Genomic DNA, 21,607 nt, shown 5'->3' on the forward strand with positions numbered 1-21,607 from the left:
CCCTTCCATATGAACATGGAAATCTTAGTACATAATATAAAAGTTGTAGTCCTCTAAATAGGAGAAAAAACAGTTGTAGTCCTGTAAATAACATGAGGAGAATGTCAGGATGAGATACAACTAAAAGGTGGGGTTAGAATGAACTCAGCACATCCCCATGTGAGTAGGAGAGTTGGGACTAGAAATACCAGAACCCCCTTCGGTTGTAGAAAGTCTTTCAACCGGCTGTTCACCTTTACACATGGAGCTTCCCTAGAGGCCCATGAGCCTGAGACCCTGGCTCTATAGTCTTCCCTGGCCCCCTCCAGCTACTGTATCAGCCTTTTAGCAAAAAAGTTACTCATTTACCCCCCCCCCAAAAAAAAATCTCTCCTGCTTGTTTATTAAAAGGAGAAATAAAGTGATGATTTGATGGTGTCACTAACAGGAAAAGAAATGGAATTCACAGGCTCACTAACTCTAGAATACATACACCAGCCTCTTATCCCAGAGAGGACTACTCCCCTAATGGTTCCTCTCCTGGTACAAATAAGAAGTTAAAAAATAAAAGTGTTTCTGTCCATGTGACTATCTTTCTCATAATACTGCGGGTTTTTTTTTTTTAACAACTGGCAAGATACCTGCTCTCACTGATTATGAAAACAACACATATTCATTGTAGAAAATTTGAACCATACAAAATGTATTCATTCTTTTAGTTGAATTTCATCCTGGCCTTGTTTTATACATGTGTACTTTTTTTTTTTAATTATAGAGAGAGAGAGAGAGAGTGAGTGAGTGCAAGTAGGGGAGGGGCAGAGGGAGAGAGGAGAAAGAGAATCCCAAGCAGGCCCTGTACTGTCAGCACAGAGCCCAATGTAGGGCTCAAACTCATGAACTGAACTGTGAGATCATGACCTGAGCTGAAATCAATAGTCGGACGCTTAACCGACTGAGCCACCTAGACACCCCTGAAAATGAGATTTGAAATGGCTACTAAATATTCCAACACATGGATATACTAAAATTTATTTAACCATTTCCCTGTTGGATTGTAAACTGTTTTATATTTTCTCTGTTATAAATAGCATATAATGAATATGCTTATATTTATATCTTTGTTCACATATTTAATAGTTTTCCTAGAATGCATTTGTAGAAACAGAGTTATATGTATTATTTTCATAGTTTTAAAAATCTATTATGAAAATAACACTTTGAGAGTTGTTCTCTCCTGAGTATGTGTGCATGCAAGATCAAAAGCCCTGATGAATCAAATTTATTCATCTACTGAGGATTGTAGTGGTCAAAACTGTCTTTGTATTTCCAGGCATTTTCAGATGAATTCGCCAGAAGGACTAATGGAAATTTCGTCAGTGACAAAATTCCCAAGGCTGAAGATAAACAAGGTTCAGTAAAGCTTTTAAATGAGAAATTATTTCTAGTTGCTAAGTAACTATTCAGTGAAAGATGGTAGTGATGTTTTATGAAAGAATCAATTACTGATAAAGAAGATATTAAATTATATCCCATACACCTGAGCATGTAAGACACTGGCTGTGTTTATGTGACCTAAAGTGAAAGAGTAGGTAGGCTAAATTATATAACCTGTACAATGGATTTTTAAGTAGTAATAAGGCTACTATTTTCTAAGGATGATGTGGCATGTTTTCTCAAACAGATATTTATTTTATTTTATTTTTTTTTTACTTTTTCATAGCATTTTTATTTTTATTTTTATTTTTTTATTTTATTTATTTATTTTTTATTTGTATTTATATATACAAATTTATTTTTAATTTATTATTTTTATATATATATATTTTTAATTTATTTTATTTATTTTTTTATTTTATTTATTTATTTATTTATTTATTTATAAAATAAAATATATTTTATTTATTTTATTTATTTATTTATTTATTTTTATTTATTTTTTATAAATTATTTATTTATATATTTATATATTATATATATATAAAATTATATTTTATATAATTTATTTATTTTTAATTTATTATAAATTTATTTTATATTTTTATTTATTTATTTATTTTTATTTGTTCTCAGTTCTCAACAGTCTCTTATGCTTTGGCTCTCTCCCACTCTAACCTCTTTTTTTTTTTTTTTCCTTCCCCTCCCCCATGGGTTCCTGTTAAGTTTCTCAGGATCCACATAAGAGTGAAACCATATGGTATCTGTCTTTCTCTGTATGGCTTATTTCACTTAGCATCACACTCTCCAGTTCCATCCACGTTGCTACAAAAGGCCATATTTCATTTTTTCTCATTGCCACGTAGTATTCCATTGTGTATATAAACCACAATTTCTTTATCCATTCATCAGTTGATGGACATTTCGGCTCTTTCCATAATTTGGCTATTGTTGAGAGTGCTGCTATGAACATTGGGGTACGAGTGCCCCTATGCATCAGTACTCCTGTGTCCCTTGGATAAATTCCTAGCAGTGCTATTGCTGGGTCATAGGGTAGGTCTATTTTTAATTTTCTGAGGAACCTCCATACTGCTTTCCAGAGCGGCTGCACCAATTTGCATTCCCACCAACAGTGCAAGAGGGTTCCCGTTTCTCCACATCCTCTCCAGCATCTATAGTCTCCTGATTTGTTCATTTTGGCCACTCTGACTGGCATGAGGTGATACCTGAGTGTGGTTTTGATTTGTATTTCCCTGATAAGGAGCAACGCTGAACATCTTTTCATGTGCCTTCAAACAGATAGATTTAAAGAGACAGTACCAACCAAATGCTTCTCCTCTGTCAAATTTGCTGTTGCTATATTCGAGTTTATCCTGTTTGGAGTTTGCTGAGGCTTCTTGATTCTGAATGTGTATGTTTCCCATCAAATTTGGGAATTTTTCAGTCTCTTCTTCAATTATTTTACCACACTGATCTCTCTCCAGTGCCCCGATAACAAGAATGTGAAGTGTTTTGATAGCATTCCACAGGGCCCCAGGATCTCTTTTTTTCTTTTTTTTAAATCTCTTTTCTCTCTCTGTTCTTCACATTGGATAATTTCTTTTGATCCACTTCCAAGTTCATGGACTCTTTGCTCTGTCCACTAGCCATCCAGTGAATTTTTTTTACTTCAGATACTGTATTTTTAAGCTCTAAAATGTCCATTTGGTTCTTTTTAAAAATAGTTTATATTTCTCTGCAGGGCCCCTATTTTTTCCATTCATGCCAAATCATTTCCATGAATTCAACTATGTTTACTTTGACCTCAGGGAGCATAGTTATAGCAGATGCTTTAAAGTCTTGGTCTGATAATTCCAACATCTGGATCATCTTGAGATTAGCATCCGAAATTGATTGTCTTTATCCTTGAGAACTCATCACATTTGCTTGGTTCTTTGGATGACAAGCAATTTTGGATTATAGACTGGGCATTTTAAGTGTTATGCTGTGAAACTTGGGTCCTGTTAAAATCCTCTGGGGCACCTGGTTAGCTCAGTTGGTTAAGCATCCTACTTTGGCTCAGGTCATGATCTCAACAGCTTGTGGGTTGAAGCCCTGCATCAGGCTCTGTGCTGACAGCTCAGAGCCTGGAGCCTACTTCAGATTCTACGTGTCTCTCTCTCTCTCTCTGCCCCTCCTCTGCTCATGTTCTGTCTCTCTCTGTCTCTCAAAAAGCAAAACAAAACAAAAACAAAAAAAACCCTCTGGAAAATGGTGATCATTTTGTTTGTTCTAGCAGACAGTCCATTCAGTTCACTCTAAGGTTCTGTCTCACCTTCTGTGTGGGTAGCAGTTCCAATGTTAATTTAGTTCTCAAAGCCTTTGTTATGCTGCTTGGGTTTGCTCCCACACTTGCAGCTCTGTGTGAGTTCAGGATTTATCACACTTCACACACAAAATAGGGGCTTCCTTCTCCAGCTCTCACGTGTCTGGGACTCCTGCACTCTCTGGCTCAAGGGAGCCCCTTTTCTAGATCCTTTGGCCAGAAAGACAGTGTCTCTGGGAGTGTAAGCTGCCTGTTGGGTTGCCTCATAATTTTGCATGGTAATATTTCCCTTGTAGGCAAAGTGGAGAGAGAGAGAGAGGGAGAGAGAGAAGGGGAGAGAGAGAGAGAGAGAGAGAGAGAGAGAGAGAGAGAGAGCGCCTCAGGTATTGCCCATACATACACACTTTTCAGACCATAAGGGCCCTTTCTCCGGATTCTTCTGGACAGAAATACAGAATGCTCCCTGTGGTACCACTGTGGAGTTCTGTGACTGGGCCCACCTTGAGTCAGGGCCTGAATTAAAAAAGAAAAACTATGGACAACCATGATGATTACTTCTCATACTCTTTAGCTCATAGGGACCCTTTCTCCTAATCCTCTGGCCACAAAGACAGAAATTCTCATAGCGTAGTTCTGCAACTGGGCCACCTTGGGCCAGTGCTGGGAGAGAAAAGAGGAAATATTTCAAAACAAAATAAAATGAGAAACTCCCCCTCAGGTGGCTTCTTCAAGTACTGACTTCTTCCCCCAGTCTGCCTACTGTTTACTTTTCAGTTCTCAGTTAGTGGCTTTTTTGTATTTATCCTGCATTTTCAATTGTAAATCATGAGTGAAATAGATGCTAGGGGGCCTGACTTCACCCTGGCCAGCAGCAGAAGTCATGTTTGATACGTATTATGTTATATATATTTATATAATATATATTATTTATATATATTTATATATAAATAATATATTTTATATATTTATTATATGTATATATATTTAAAGTTTATTTCTTTGTTTTGACAGAGACAGTGCGAGCAGAAGAGGGGCAGAGAGTGAGGGAGAGAGAGAGAATCCCAAGCAGGCTGTGCACAGAGCAGAGTGCGATGCGGGCCTTGAACTCACCAACCATGAGATCATGACCTGAGCCAAAATCAAGAGCCAGATGCTTAACTGACTGAACCACTCAGGCGCCCCAATATGTATTATATGTTATAATGCTTTTTCAGAAATGGACCATCACTGGGGCTTAGAGTCAGGGCTGGTTAAGGGCCGGAAGTCACAGAGCGGGGGAAGAAGTATGAGAGGAGCACGTGTGAGGAGTGTGTGATATAAGTTGTTCTTGCTGTTGTCAACTTGGTGATGGACTCCATTTTTCTTCTCAGTCTTCTATGGGACTGGGTTTAGCCCAGATGTAGGAATGCATGAAATGATGATTGGTCCCATCATCTTCCAAGTGGCCTTTGGAGATATCACCAAAGAAGAGGCAGATATGATCGTAAATTCAACATCAAAGACATTTAATCTCAAAGCAGGTACTTGACTTGTCAGATTTTGAGTAGGGTAATAGTCAACTATTCTACAATTGCTACAAACTGGCTTCTACAACTTTGGCTTATTAACGTTAATTAATAACTTTAAAATTATTTTGACATGGTTTCTACTAATTGGTAACAGTTTATAAATTTTTCTTCTTTCTTATCAGAAATACCAGGTGATAGGATTCCTTTGATGATCGGGAAAGCTTTTAGTTAATGAGGCAATCATTCTGATTCAGATGTATTATTTTCATTTTTTAAAATTCATGTTTGTAACTTTGCTTTTTCTCCTGTAGGGGTGTCCAAAGCAATTTTAGAATGTGCTGGACAAAATGTGGAAATGGAATGTTCTCGCCAAGGTAAGGCACAATACTATTTTTTGCTTCAAAATTGTAAGTGGGAGGCTGAATATGGAAGGCTTTGGAGAGGCTGGGGAAAGTCTTGGGATTGGGGAGAAAACGTATTAATCTTAAAATCATACATTTGACCAAAGACTTCTAAGCATAGACAATTAGAAGTGAAAAGCAATCTCACAGTTAAAAAGAGAAAAAAGATTCATCAAAGACCATATTTTAGGAGTCTCTTATTCACATAGAATGCTTTATGTGCCAAACCAAACATTTTGCTTCCTAAACAATCAAAGAGTAGGTTCAATAAAGAAGATGTGGTACATATATATACAATGGAGTATTACTTGGCAATCAAAAAGAATGAAATCTTGCCATTTGCAACTACGTGGATGGAACCAGAGGGTATTATGCTAAGCGAAATTAGTCAGAGAAAGACAAATATCATACGTCTTCACTCATACAAGGACTTTAAGACATAGAAAAGATGAACACAAGGGAAAGGAAGCAAAAACAATATAAAAACAGGGAGGGGGACAAAACATAAGAGACTCTTAAATATGGAGAACAAACAGAGGGTTACTGGAGAGGTTGTGGGAGGGGGGATGTGCTAAATGGGTCAGGGGCATTAAGGAATCTAGTCCTGAAATCATTGTTGTACTATATGCTAACTAACTTGGATGTAAATTAAAAAAATAAAATAAAATGAAATGAAAAAAAGAGACAAAAAAGGTAGGTTCAGTATCTAATTTTGCACCTCTCTGTTTTATGCTTCCCAGTTCAAAAGGGCAACAGTGATTATATAATTACCGAAGGTGGATTATTGAGGTGCAAAAATATTGTTCACGTTATTGGTGGAAACGATGTCAAGAGATCAATCTCCTATGTTTTGCAAGAGTGTGAAAAACGGAATTACTCGTCCATTTGCCTCCCAGCCATTGGGACAGGTTTGTAACCTCTGGCTATCAAGGCGTCCACCTTTCCTTGGATCTGGTGCTGTTAATATAGTTAATGATGAGACTGAGTAAGGGTCTTCACTCCAACGCAGCCCCCTGAGGGAGTAAGCAAAGACTGTGGGTGGTTTAAGTAAGAGGAAAACATCAAGAAAACTGAAGACAGTGTTGAATATTAGTTAGAGTGACATTTGCTCTCTACTATGGTAGGGAAGAGACAGGAAGGGAGAGAAAAGAAAGAAACCACCCATTCCGTCTGATTCCTCAGTCTCTTTCTCTTTTCTGTCCCCTACATTATTTAGTCTGTAACCTCTTGCTCCATCCCTTCTCCATGAGAACATCAGAGCATCTGCTTGCACCTCGCAGTTGCTGACTCTCAGATGAATATTCCTGCCTTCTTCTTACACCTCTTGGACAGTTGGCTGCGTGGGTTGGCCTTAGGACATCTCCACACAGAAGCCTCTCAGTCACCAGAGCCTAATGGGTTTTGGTTCTAATGGGTCATAAATTCAACTCCAAATTTCCCCTTTTCAGCCTACTTGCCTCTGTTTTCCTCAAACTATTTAATAGTTGTGTGGGTCTTCATGTATAAGGATGGTGCTTTGGGTTTACCATTAGTGAAGTGATGTTCTTTGAGCTCTTTTCCCAGGAATCTGAGTCATGGGCATTGGTTAGGAATTTCTGCTTAGTTTTCCGTAAGAGAGCTGGTCTGGGAGGCAAACATTCTCAGACTTGAAGTGGAACGTGGCTGACTGGTCCCAAAGAGCCCTGGATTGGTGATTCCATTGTGCAGCAATTGAGTGTTGCCCACTGGCATTCTAAGCCCTCCAAAAGCTTAGCTCAGTACACTTAACCACCCTTGTCATTTTCTGAGCCTTCTTTTTTTTTTTTTTTTAATTTTTTTTCAACGTTTATTTATTTTTGGGACAGAGAGAGACAGAGCATGAGCGGGGGAGGGGCAGAGAGAGAGGGAGACACAGAATCAGAAACAGGCTCCAGGCTCTGAGCCATCAGCCCAGAGCCCGACGCGGGGCTCGAACTCACGGACTGCGAGATCGTGACCTGGCTGAAGTCGGAGGCTTAACCGACTGCGCCACCCAGGCGCCCCTTCTGAGCCTTCTTCTAATCCTCTGTTATTTTGATTTCTGTAATTCTCTACCATTCCTCTTAATGTTCCCACATGGAATGCTACATCTATTTTATTACTTTCCTATTTCTGAAAGTATAATTTATAGTCCCTTTATGTTTTCATTCCCCATGTAGTATTATCCAATCTTGGGAGATTAGCCAACATGTCTGTCTGCCTGTTTGTCTCTCTCTCTATCTCTATCTATGTATCTGTGTATCTATCTTTTATGAACACGCATTAATGACTCACCAGTCTCTGTCTCCATTGGTTTTTCTTCTGAGCTCTGGTCTTGTATTTCTACATAAATTTTATTTGGGCCAAGAAATCAGACAACTCAAGGGTGGCACAGACCTTCCCAAGAAAAAACAAGGAAATGAGGCAGTTTTAATTTTATATAAATATACACATGTTTGAGTATTTCTGGGTTACTGAAAACCTATTGTCTCTTCCACTGACCTGGTTGCATTGCTGGTCTGCACAAATAAATCAAGGTTAGCAGATTCTCCTTGCTTGTCGTCTTTACCAGTCTCTATCACCACCTTAGACTAAAGCACTAAGGACCCTTTAGTGGTGTTTATGTGTTGAACTGGGACTGTGATTGAGACAGCTTCTGGCAGTAAAAGAAGCCCTCTCCCTGGTTCCTTACAGACACCTGCGTGGGGGAAGGGGTGGGTGTCCAGCGATATTCGCAAGCACCTCAAGTTCAATGTAGACTATGAACTTTCTTCTGTTGTCTTCTGCCCTGAACCTGCCCTTCCTCTTGTATCCCTGATCATGTTAAAAGCATCACTTTCTACCTATAATCCTTGACTCTATAGTCTTTATCACTCCTATGTTCATTAGCTTATTAACTAATTTGATTAAATGTTTACCAAGTGCCTGCCATATGCCAGGCACTGTGTTTAGGCACTGGAGACAGAAAGATGTCTCAGAAAAGGATCTAGTCCATAAGGAGCACCTAGCCTACTGTGAGAGACAGACATGTAAACAAACTACTGCAATACAGCACGACTCATGATGCACACATACTGGTGGGTGGGAGGCAAAAAAGAACAAACACAGGGTCACAGATAAACCCAGCTGGTCACTAGGTCCTGCTGACTTCACTTCCCAACTATCTTCTCAGTCCCTGTACCTGACTCTTCATTCTGGCCTCTTCTTTTTGTTCAGCTCTGGTATTTTGCCTAAACTTTTATTATAGCCTCCTATCTAGATCTGGGCTTCTGTGGAGGAGACCCACCCTAGATTTATCCTTCTCAAAAAACAGATCTTTTGCCCTGAACACACCAGGCTAAGCATATCAAACCCCTGTTACAGTTCTATCAGGCATAGTCTTTCCCTCAGCTTCTCTTACTTCACCTGTTGAATACCTATTTATGCCCATATATCACATCCTCTGTGTTCTAAGTGCCTAGCTGAGAGCTAGCCCATGATGGGACATAGTAAATGTTTGTTGACAGTGAATGAATGTGTCTGAACACTCCCATTTAAAATCTTCCAAAAATCACGGGATAACCATAGCTTTGCAAAGGAGAATTGCTCTCTTTTCCTGATCATCTAAAAAAAAAAAAAAAAAAAAAAAAAAAAAGCCTGAACAAACCCATTTGATTAGTTTTGTACAGGGTTTGTCTACATTCCCACAAGTGTCTATGTAGCCAGGCCAGAGTGGTCTACTCTCATTTCTGCATTAGAGGTGGACACCGTCAACAGGGAACATCCAAGTGGGCTGTTAGTCTACCACACCAGGTTGGTCATGGGATTTTTACACTGCTCCTCATTGTGATTTTCCAGCTGCCATTTATTTGTATGCGACTGCTTCCATGGCTTTTCATGGGACTTTTCAAGGGACTTTTCATGATCTTACCTGGGCATTAGGCCTGAGAAACAAGATATGGAACATGCTATACAAAGAAAAAGACTTGCTTAGGTGGCACTTCAAACCTAGCAAGTCAGCTAAAATCTCACTGAGTGTTCTAGAAAAGATTTCCTAGAGGCTCATGGATAACTTGTGTGCAAAGAATTATAGATTATAACAGATAGTTTACAGCTCCAGGTATCTTACAAAATTAGCTTAGTTTAAATCAGGTCCCCAAAGACATCTGGAAGAATAAAGATACATGCATATAGTCAGGTGACTATGAGCAAAAAAGAGTTGATATTTCCACATATATTAGAATATTTTGCTCTTTATGGACCTTTTGAGGACACCAATGAGCCGAGAATAGTTAATTATCCTTGTAACACAGAAGAGCACAGTGAGGTAGGGTCAGCTCAACAGAGTAGATACGAACATCCGAAACCAAAAGTTAGATTTCTGGGTCCTTTGTTCATTGTTGGGCTAGTGACTTCCTGACTTCCTGGAATAGGAGCTCCCTGTTGCATCTAGGACCTCAAAAGTGTTTGGCCGTGCATTGCTAGAAAAGCCTGAGATGATGAAAGAGTTGGGCAGGGGGGCATTCATTCTGTGAGGACTGGAATCCCCAACTTACTGCTCAGCCTTCCCAGTTGGGTCTTTCCCCCTCCCTGTTTTTATTATTTGCTTTTCTAGGAAATGCCAGACAAGACCCAGGTATGGTTGCTGATGCCATCATTGATGCCATTGAAGACTTTATCCAAAAAGGATTTGTCCGATCTGTGAAAAAAGTTAAAGTTGTTATCTTTATGCCTCACCTACTGGACGTGTTTTGGGCCAGCATGAAAAAAAGAGAACCATCTCTGACTTCTCCCCAACAGTCTCTGCCGTCTAAATTAACATGTGAGTTGACCTTTTTTATGAAATGCATAGTCCTAATATGGATGTCACATGAGAAATAGCTAATATTAAACATAACTATCAGAAAGAGAAATTAAGAAAATAATCCCATCTATAATTTTATCAAAAAGAACAAAACACCTAGGAATAAATTTAACCAAGAAGGTGAAAGACCTATACTCTGAAAACTATGAGACATTGATGAAAGAAATTGAAGATGACAAATGGAAAAAATATACCATGCTTATGGGTTGGAAGAATTAGTATTGTTCAAATGTCCATACTACCTAAAGCAATCCACAGGTTCCATGCAATCCCTATCAAAATTCCAAAGGCATTTTTCACAGAAATAGAACAAACAATCTTAAATTTGTACAGACCCACAAAACCCTTAATAACCAGAGCAATCTTGAGAGAGAACAGAAGAGCCTGGGTGGCTCAGTCAGTTGAGCATCTGACTCTTGATCTTGGCTCAGGTCATGATCTCACAGTTCATGGGTTCAAGCCCTGCATTGGGCTCTGTGCTGGCAGCTTGGAGCCTTCTTGGGATTCTCTCTCTCCCTCTCTCTCTCTGCCCCTCCCTTGCTTGCACTCGCTCATGCACATGAAAGAAAGAAAGAAAGAAAGAAAGAAAGAAAGAAAGAAAGAAAGAAAAAAGGAAAGGAGAACAAAGCTGGGGGCATCACACTTCCTGATTTCAAACTATGTTATGAAGCTATAGTAATAAAAACAGTATGGCATTGGCATAAAAACAGACAGATTAATGGGACAGATTAGAGAGCCCAAAAATAAATCCACACATATACATATCTTCTTTGACCTACAGTGGGGTTACATCCTGATAAACCCACTGTAAATTGAGTCATAATCCATTTAAGTCATAAGTCATAAATGCATTTAACACACCTAACCAACTGAACATCATAGTTTAGCCTATCCCACCTTAAACATGCTCAGAACACATTAGCCTAGAGTTGGATAAACTCATCTGACACAAGCCTATTTTATAGAACAGTGTTGAACATCTCGTGTAATTTATTGGATACTGTAATGGAAGTGAAAACGGAATGACTTTACAGGTACAGAATGGTTGTAAGTGTAGTGGTTTTTGACCCTCACAATGCCTGGCTGGCTGAAAGCTATGGCTCACTGCCAGTGTCCCACATCACAAGAGAGTATGCCACCACATATTACTACCTCAGGTAAAGATCAAAGTTCAAAGTATAGTTTCTACTGAATGAGTATGATTTGCATACTATCATGAAGTTGAAAAATAGTAAGTTGAACCATTGTAAGTTGGGGACCATCTGTGTGGTCAATTAATTTACAACAAAGGAGCCAATGGGAAAGGATATCTCTTCAATGAATAGTGTTTGGGTGCTTGCTTCAGCAGCACATATGCTAAAATAAATGGTGCTAGGAAAACTGGACAGCCCCATGCAAAAGAATGAAACAGGATTACTGTCTTACACCATACACAAAAATCCACTCAAGATGCATTAAAGATCTGAAACCATAACACTTCTAGAAGAAAACAGGGAGTAAGCTCCTAGATATCAGTCTTGGCAGTGATTTTCTTTGGATTTGACACCAAAGCACAAATAGCAAAAGCAGAAAATAAACAAGTGGGACTACCTCAAACTGAAAAGCTTTTCATGGCAAAGGGAACCATCAACAAAATGAAAAGACAACCTATGGGATGGGAGAAAATATTTGTAAATAACGTATCTGATAGGGGTTAATATACAAAGGGGTTAATATATAAAGAACTGTTGCAACTTAATAGGAGAAGACAAATAATTGGATTTAAAAATGGGCAGAGGATCTGAATAGACACTTTTCTAAGGAAGACATACAGATGGCCAGCAGGCACATAAAAAGGTGATAAACATCACTAATCATCAGGGAAATGCAAATCAAAACCCAAGGAGAAATCACCTCACCTGATAGAATGGCTAGTATCAAAAAGACAAGAAATAACAAGTGTTGGGGAGGATATGGAGAAAAGAAACCCTCATGCACTGTTGGTGGGAATGCAAACTCGTCCAGCCATTGTGGAAAACAGTATGGAGGTTCCTCAAAAAATTAGAAATAGAACTACCATATGATGCAGCAATTCCACTTCTGGGTATTTACCTTAAGGTAATAATAAAAAAAATATCTTAAAAAGATTATCTGTACCCCCATATTCATTGCAGTAGTATTTACAAAACCAAGACATGGAAAAACCTAAGTGTCCACCAACAAATGAATGGATAAAGAAAATGTGATATATATACATACATATATATATATATGTATATATATCACACACAGACAATGGAATATTATTCAGCCATAACAAAGGAGGAAATCCAGCCATTTGTGACAACATGGATGGACCTTGAGGGCATTATGCTAAATGAAATAAGATGATCTCACTTAATATGTGGAATATTAAAATACAAACAAACTGTTAGATACAGAGAAGAGATTGGTGGTTGCCAGAGGCAGCAGGGGGTGGGATTGGGAGGTGAGGAGGGATGAAATGGGTGAAGAGGGACAAAAGGTACAAACTTCCAGTTATAAGATAAATAAGTCCTGGAGATTAATGTACAGCACAGTAACCAAAAAGAGAGAGAGAGAAATAGCTAATCTTCCTTTCTTTGCTTTTCTTTTTTTCTTTTTCTTTTTCTTTTCCTTTTTTTAGCATTTATGGGATCCCCGAGTCAATCTCCCCAAAAGCAGAATCCTTTGGTTTTGAAAAAGAAAACAGAATCAGCAAGTTTTCAGGTGTGTGGTGAAAATGTAAAATGTGTGGAAAACGCTCTCACCTGGATACAGGATCTGATTACAAAGGAACTGTGTCCTTACACCAATGAAGATGAGTGTATCAAAGATTTTAATGAAAAAGAATATCAGAAATTGAATGAGTTGCAGGAGAACTTAAATATTGCCATTTGCTTGGACAGTAAAAGACCTCTGATTGAAGTTTTTGGGATTGGCAAAGATTTGACAGAGGCTAGAAATGCAATTGAGGAAATGATCAAGAGAATTAGATTGGCCAAAGAACAGAAATCCCAGGCAGATTTTATCAGTGAATTTGTAGAATGGCAATATTATGACAAAGACACTTTTCATAGTTTTAAGAAAATAGTCAATCTGCAATTGGAGAATGCAAGGAAGGCAAAAAAAAGGATAGCTGTTGTCAAAGTTAATCACCAGACCTACACCGTGGACCTGTGCAAGTACAGTGCTACAGATGCAGAAGGACGCAGTTTACCTGTTCGGCGCCTCATGAAATCTGAAGGTGAGTCAAACCTGTGTGCTTGTGATCCATTATTTTACCCCTACTTTGGGCTTAACGCTATTTGGTACATACATCGAAATTGTACTCAAGCAGATCAAATTCAGGCAAGTCTTATGGGATGAAATAGAAAACTTGGGTGTCTGAGCTTAATGCGCTTACATTATGGCTGGGGAAACGTAGCATGGGTGCACTCAACAGTCTGAGGCTGACCATCTTAATGGTGACAGTACCCAAGCCTTGCAGTTGTTCCCATCTCTACAGTTTATCAGCTTTCCAGGGCCAGTTCTGCTGCAGAGATAATGGCTCCTTCAGTCAGAAGAGGGAAAGCCGTGGGCTTTAAAGAAAAGTGGCTCAAGGTTTTCTAGAACAAAAGGAGAAGACAGCCTAGTCAGAGTGGGCACTCTCTCTGTGACTGATAACCTGGAGAGCACTGGGAGCTTGTAGGATCTTCTCCCAGAATTCACTTCCTCTCCTGCCCTGAACATAAGTCTTCCTCAATGCATGCATCAGGAGGCAGCCTTGGAATTCTCTGACTGGATCGACTCCCCGAGAAGGGACTGTTTGTGTTGTGTAGATAGACATTCCTGTTTTTGAACCGCACAAGTCCAGCACCGAAAACTAGTAAATTGGCTTCTGGTACATTATCTTTATCTCTCATGAGATTCGTGTGAATGAATTCCTCAGACTCTGAGCCACCCTAGGGGAATGACAAATCAAGTATGATGTTCTGTTTAGCAGAAGAGAAGACAGCAAAACCTGCCAGCCACCCAGCTCTTAAGGATGTGGAGAAAAATACTGAATAGATGCGGAGGGCCTTGTGGTAGTGAGGCGTTCTGGCAAAATTCCACGCTTTTCTAACAAGACCATTGTAGGGAAATAATTTATTGTTAAATTATTAAATGATGACAGATTAGAGACTGAACAGAATAAGCAGCTTGAGTTACACCACACCAGCACTTCTTAAATCTGAGCATGATCAAAACTTGTTAAGATGCGGGTACATGGGTTCCACCCCTCAGAGAGTTTGATTCAGTAGATCTGTGGGTTTTTTCTTTTTTTTTTTTTAACATCTATTCATTTTTGAGAGAGAGACAGAGAGAGAGACAGAGAGAGAGTGTATGAACAGGGGAGGGCAGAGAGAGGAGACACAGAACCTGAAGAAGGCTCCAGGCTCCGAGCTGTCAGCACAGAGCCTGATGTGGGGCTCGGACCCACACCCACGAGATCATGACCTGAGTCAAGTCAGATGCTTAACCTAAGATTGAGCCATGCAGGTGCCCCTGTGGGGTTTTCTCTTAACAAGCATTACGATTGGTTCTGATGTAGGTTGTCTGTGGGCCATGCTTTGAGAGACATTTTCTGAGAAAGATAAGAACTTCTTGAACACGTTGAGTTAGGAGATAATAAAGTAAGAACACAGATGATACTCAGTTCTTCAGAGCATACCAGGAGCGTGTGGATGGGCCTCCCCAGGTGTGTGGGAGTCCTCAAATGTCCTCTTTGCAGTTGGGATCCCCGAGCACTGGAGTGATATGAAACAGCAGGATGTCTGTGTGGTTGAGCTACAGCCTGGTCATGCAGAATATGCCACAGTGGCAAGCAAGTTTAATCAGACCTGCTCGCACTTCTACATAGAGAAGGTAAGCCTTCTGCTGACATGGAGTTTCTTAAGAATGGTGGAGATGAGTGGCATCATGGTCCTGGATAAATCTACAAATACATTTGCAACCACACTGTTTTCCCAGAATTAGAATATTTTATGGCAATCCGATTTTTGATTGTAGATTCTACTCCCATCACTATAATTACAGAGACATTAAGATTGAGATCGTGTCAGTTATTACAATATAATATTAGATTGCAATATGATGTTAGAATACTAAAAACACATGTTGACTCAGTGAGGAGCTGGTTAGTAGTGATCTTGAAGAGACAGCTGACAGTAGAAGCCTTCCCAAAGGAAGAAGTCTTTTCCCAAAGAGGAACCAGTTAGTGACCCTGTAGAGGAAGAAAACAGGAACATCCCCCCCAAAAAGAGGAAACTCTCTTCCTCCAAAGGAGGAGCCACTCAGCAGCGGACCTGAAGAGGCTGCTGACAGCAAGGGCAGCAGCTTCAAGAAAAAGAAAAAGTTCCAAAAGCTAGCCCAAGAAAATGAAAACGGACCCACAGCAACATTCCCCCACCCACCCTGATATCCCAGCAGAAACGAATTCACAAGAATCTGTGAAGCAAGCTAGTAAAAATTCAAAGATAGAGCTGCAGGGTTGGATTCAATAACTAGAAAACACCACAAAGACACACAGAGGCCCTCAGATCAGGATTCTGTGCTTCTGCTCCACCATTCACAGATCAGCAGCACTCGCTTCTGTGATTAATTCCAATGGTCCTTTCCTTGTTCATCTCCCTCATTTTGGCATCTTGCACTTTTTTTTTTTAAATTTTTTTTTCCAACATTTATTTATTTTTGCGACAGAGAGAGACAGAGCATGAACGGGGGAGGGGCAGAGAGAGAGGGAGACACAGAATTGGAAACAGGCTCCAGGCTCCGAGCCATCAGCCCAGAGCCTGACGCGGGGCTCGAACTCCCGGACCGCGAGATCGTGACCTGGCTGAAGTCGGACGCTTAACCGACTGCGCCACCCAGGCGCCCCGCCATCTTGCACTTTTAAGCTTCAGTGTTGCTCTTTGAAATTATGGTCCCATTTGACCTCTATGGCAATATTATATTAATGCTTTCTTCTTTAACTAGTTTTCCTTTCGTTATCCCTGTTATTTATTTCTTCTCCAAACTGCTAATCCTAGCTTGGCCCATAGGATTTATAGTTTGCTCTTCTGTCTCTGTACTTCATCAAGAAATGTTTTTACCCTTCTTGGCTTCAGCTGCTATTTCAATGTTGACAGCTCCCAAATCAACATCACCAACCTGGATCTTTGATCATACTCTACAACATGTATTTTTACTTTTTATTTTTTTTTTAATGTTTATTTATTTTTGAGAGAGAGACAGACAGAGACAGAGCATGAGCAGGGGAAGGGCAGAGAGAGAAGGAGACACAGAATCTGAAACAGGCTCCAGGCTTTCAGCTGTCAGTACAGAGCCTGACGTGGAGCTCAAACTCGGAATGGCAAGATCATGGCCTGAGCCAAAGTCGGATGCTTAACTGACTGAGCCACCCAGGCGCCCCTACAACATATACTCAATGGCCTAAAAACATCTCTGCTTTAATATCTGTCTGCTAAATCAATTTCCCTAAATCTAACTCATCATCTCACTATTTCCCTTTCCTTCCCCACTTTTGTCCTTGGTTCCACCACTTTCTGAGTAAAGTTAGAGACCTTTGGGTACCTTCCCTTCATCCATCAAAACAAGTCTGCCAATAAGGCCTGCATTTTCTTTCTTACCAAATTTTCTATTTCTGCCACCACTCTGTTTATTTATGTAGTTAAGCACATAATAACTCAAAACGATTTGAAGCGTCTTAACAAGGATATATATCATATCTTCAGATAAAATAAAGAAAAATGGACAAAAAAGAAAAGGAGGGTAGGAAAAATAAGATAATACAGAGGTATTATCATTTACAAAAATATATAACAGGAGTTCCTAGGTAGTTATTAGAAGGACCACAGATTTGTTTCCTTGAGCTTCCTGGTAGACAAGGCAAAGAAGTAAACACGCATTCTTGAGATTCATAATTTTCATAAATCAGAAAGAAAATCATGTAATCAGGAGACTCATAGCTTTTCACGGTACTGAGACTGGCTAACTGAGAGATTTATACTGTGAATCAAGTCCTGGAGAATATTTTCAAAATCATCCTCACAATAAATTCAATGTCAAATTTTGTACCACAGCTTCCATTTTTTAATCCTCAACGTAAACCATTTGAGCAAAAGCAATTCTGAGGTACCAAGACAGTGTGATTCAGGTGTGCGGCACTTTGATGGTCTGGTTCTGCAATAACAAATATGTTTCATCTCAAATATCAAGTACAGTCATCTGGTAGTGGCTGACTGGCACATTTTGAGGAGATGCCAAGTCCAGATTGAGCAGAACTGTCCGGTGGACCAGCCATGTCTACAGTGGGCTCTGGAGGTTTGCCATGTGTTAGTGGACGGCCAGAGAAATGATTTTACTATTTTTTTGTAGACCCTTTTTTAAAATAAAATCTTAAAGTGAAAGTCCAGTGTGTGAAACAGATAAAAGTAGAGCTAGGTAATACTTAAGACACCTCTTTGGAAATCCCTGACAGTATGAAAACACTAACAGGAAAAATAGGTGGCTGTCATCCTCCATGACTATTAGGACCTAGGACTAAGACTTTTAACATCCATAAACTTACACAAAGATTCAGTAATTTTGCCACATTTGCTTTTTCTCTCTTACTCTCTCAGGTTTTGCTGAAGCATTTGACAGTAAGTTGCAGACTTCATGACACTCATAAATATTTTAGCACATATCTCGTATGAATAAAGACCGTCTCCTAAATAACAACAGCGTTATCCCATATAAGAAAATTAACAGTAATACAGTAATATCTAATAGAGTCCATATTCAAATTTCCCCAATTGCTTTGTAATTACTCCCCCCTCTCCAAATATGTGTTCACACACTGCATTTGGTCATTTTGTCTCCTTTGTCTCTTCTGATCTAGAATATACTCCTGCATTTTAAAAAATCATTTTTCATGATGCTGAATTTTTTAAAGACTTTAAGCCAGTTGTATTATAGAATGCCCCACATTCTGGCTCTGTTTTGCCTAGATTTTCTTTTTTCTTTCTTTCTTTCTTCTTTTCCTTTCCTTTCCTTTCCTTTCCTTTCTTCTCTTTTCTCTTTCTTTCTTTCTTTCTTTCTTTCTTTCTTTCTTTCTTTCTTTTCTTTCTTCCTTCCTTTCTTTCTCTTTTTTTTAAATTTTTTTTTTTTATGTTTATTTTTGAGATAGAGAGAGACAGAGCATGAACGGGGGAGGGGCAGACAGAGAGGGAGACACAGAACCGGAAGCAGGCTCCAGACTCTGAGCCATCAGCCCAGAGCCCGACGCGGGGCTCGAACTCACGGTCTGTGAGATCATGACCTGAGCTGAAGTCGGACACTTAACCGACCGAGCCACCCAGGTGCCCCATCTTTTTTTTTTTTTTTTTTTTTAAGAACCCAAGCAAGTTTGCTTACAGATTCTAGATTTGTCTGATTCCTCCTGGGTCCTGCAATACAGGACTCAAGGAATTTCCCCCACAGCCCTGGAGGCCACTTCCCAAAGAGGATGGATGGTCAAAGCATAACTGTGGTCTGCAAGCAGACCCTATTCCACCAGGATTTATGCCCCACTCTTCCAACTGGACCAGAGATTGATTTTCATTAATTAATTTCCTTCTGGACCAGACCCTCTAGCACTTCTCCCACAATTAGAACATGGCTAACCAGGTGAACCAGTGTCCCAGAAGGACGGAGGAGGAGAGAGGCAAAGTGACAAAGTGACATAGACAGAAACTGAACTGCCCTTGAACTGAAGGTGAAAAGCAGGAGTTGGGGAGGCTTGGTCAGCCAACTTCACACAACGAGGACTTAAGATCCTAAACGCTGTTTGCTCTCATGTGGTACATAAAAGATGTTAAAAAATGAAATTAATATTCTTCCCAAGGTCTGTTTTTGTGAAACACTGGATCTAAAAAGATTTCTGAATGCAGAAAGGTGCCATCTGGCATTGAAATTGTTGTTTATTTTAATTTTCATTTATGAAAAATAATGGTCATGTTTCATTTGCTGTATCTTGCCAAAGGCTCTTGGCACCGACAGAATATTTTTCTTTATTGATTTGTAGATTGAGAGGATCCAGAATCCAGATCTTTGGAATAGCTACCAAACAAAGAAAAAAGCCATGGATGCCAAGTATGGACATAAAAACAATGAGAAGCAGCTCTTCCATGGGACAGATGTTGACTCAGTGCCACATGTCAACCGAAATGGCTTTAACCGCAGTTACGCTGGGAAAAACGGTAAGGCAGCAAGCAATCTGCCTGCTACGAATGGGGTGTCAGCTGCGAGAACCCAACCTGGGCAAGGGACAGTGTGGTTTGCAGGGTTGGTGGCTGTGCTGCAGCCAGAGTTTCAGGGTTAAGAGTCATTATGTGTCCTCCCAGAAGGACTGACTGGCCTCGGGGGTGGAGAAATGATTTTTAAAAATTAAAAACACATGAGGGGCACCTGGGTGGTTTAGTCGGTTGGGCGTCCAACTTCAGTTCTGGTCATGATCTTGCATTTCATGAGCTTGAGCCCCGCGTCGGGCTCTGTGCTGACAACTCAGAGCCTGCAGCCTGCTTCAGATTCTGTGTCTCCCTCTCTTTCTGCCCCTCCTCAGTTTGTGCTCTGTCTCTGTCTCTCTCTCTCTCTCAGAAATAAACAAACATTAAAAAAATTAAAACACATGAAAAAAATTCTTAAGAGGCTTTGGAGAGAAGAACTGAACGTTATTATAACATTATTTGACGTACCGGGTCAATATGTCAGATTATAGACCAAATTGAACTTTTAAAAAATGTCTTTATCTTCACAGCTGTGGCATATGGAAAGGGAACCTATTTTGCCGTCAATGCCTGTTATTCTGCCAGCGATACATACTCCAGACCAGACAAAAATGGGAAAAAGCATATGTACTATGTGCGAGTACTTACTGGAACCTACACACGTGGAAATCAGTCACTGATTGTGCCTCCACCAAAGAGCCCTGACAACCCTACTGATCTGTATGACACTGTCACAGACCGTGTGCATAATCCGGGTTTATTTGTGGTATTTTATGACTACCAGGCTTACCCAGAGTACCTCATTACTTTTACATATTAACATCTTGGTATCCTTCCCAGAAGACATTGCTCATCTATACATACTGTGTTGTAAAACAAGTTTAGATTTTTTTCCCCCCTCTTAACAGCATTTTCTTAGATCAAAGGATACTTATCACTGAAATCAGACTTTCTTCAGCTTCTTCATAACTGGAATGTACCTCTCTTGAGAGCAATAAATTTGGGAATTTAAATCAGATAACTTAGTTACAACTGTTTGTCCACAACTGTGGACATCAAATCTGTAGAAGGAAAGATCATATTTGTATTTTCAGGAAGGAGAGAATAACGTTCATCTTATAATCTGATTTTTTTTTTAATGTTTATTTCTGAGAGAGACAGAGACAGAGTGTAAGCGGGGGAGGGACAGAGAGAGGAAGACACAGAATCTGAAGCAGGCTGCAGGCTCTGAGCTGACAGCACAGAGTCTGACGTGGGGCTCGAACTCATAGACTGTGAGATCGTGACCTGAGCCGAAATCGGACGCCCAACCAATTGACCCACCCAGACACCTCAGAATAATGTTCATCTTAAAGTCAGAGGGCACAGCCATGCAATTTCAGCTGCTGCTGAAGGAGACAGCTGGTATCACATTGGGATGCCATATTCCTTGAGGAGCACAATATTACTGAGCACAATATTACTGTAGGATTGCTTATTTCCCTGAGGACAGGGATGGTGTCTAACTCATTTTGTTTTTTTTTTAATCCCTGGGCTGAGGTCTGTGCCTGATGTAAATAGAAGCTCTAGAAACGTTTTATAAACCAACTAAGAAAGACAAAGCATAGTCAGACTCCAACCCAAAGTAGGAGCCATCTCTTTTACATCCTAGACTTTGCCTTAAATTGAAGATTGTACAACAGGGAATAGAACCATGACAGGTGGGACAGCTCCAGTCATGCTTCTGGAATCACAGTGCAGATGTGCCCCACATGGTTCAGGGGCTGTGGTCTAGTTTGTGGCCCAAGGGGGTTGTGTCCCACCCACTTGTGCAGCACAGCAACCCTGGCTCAGACTGGTCCATTTGTATGTTGACCCCAAATCTGCCTTCATCT

The 21,607-nt window shown here is 40.0% G+C and overlaps 1 protein-coding gene across 3 annotated transcripts in view; it reads left to right on the forward strand.

Annotated features, from left to right (window-relative positions):
* The window catches only part of PARP14 (poly(ADP-ribose) polymerase family member 14), a 44,965-nt gene extending 24,214 nt beyond the window's left edge, over positions 1-20,751 (forward strand). For 2 of the 3 annotated variants that reach the window (XM_040484695.1, XM_040484696.1), the window contains 9 exons: positions 1,310-1,388; positions 5,089-5,238; positions 5,538-5,600; positions 6,368-6,535; positions 10,219-10,425; positions 13,112-13,711; positions 15,218-15,351; positions 19,532-19,706; positions 20,264-20,751. In XM_040484695.1, coding sequence (XP_040340629.1) covers positions 1,310-1,388; positions 5,089-5,238; positions 5,538-5,600; positions 6,368-6,535; positions 10,219-10,425; positions 13,112-13,711; positions 15,218-15,351; positions 19,532-19,706; positions 20,264-20,553 — 1,866 coding nt within the window. In that variant the 3' untranslated portion in view covers positions 20,554-20,751. Of the gene's footprint in view, positions 1-1,309; positions 1,389-5,088; positions 5,239-5,537; positions 5,601-6,367; positions 6,536-10,218; positions 10,426-13,111; positions 13,712-15,217; positions 15,352-19,531; positions 19,707-20,263 lie in introns of those variants that run through there. The other variant, XM_040484697.1, reaches the window with a different exon arrangement.
* The last annotated feature ends 856 nt before the right edge of the window (positions 20,752-21,607 follow it).

Source organism: Herpailurus yagouaroundi, unplaced genomic scaffold (assembly GCF_014898765.1).
Source record: "Herpailurus yagouaroundi ecotype Mexico unplaced genomic scaffold, PumYag 162, whole genome shotgun sequence".
NCBI classification, from domain to species: domain Eukaryota; kingdom Metazoa; phylum Chordata; class Mammalia; order Carnivora; family Felidae; genus Herpailurus; species Herpailurus yagouaroundi.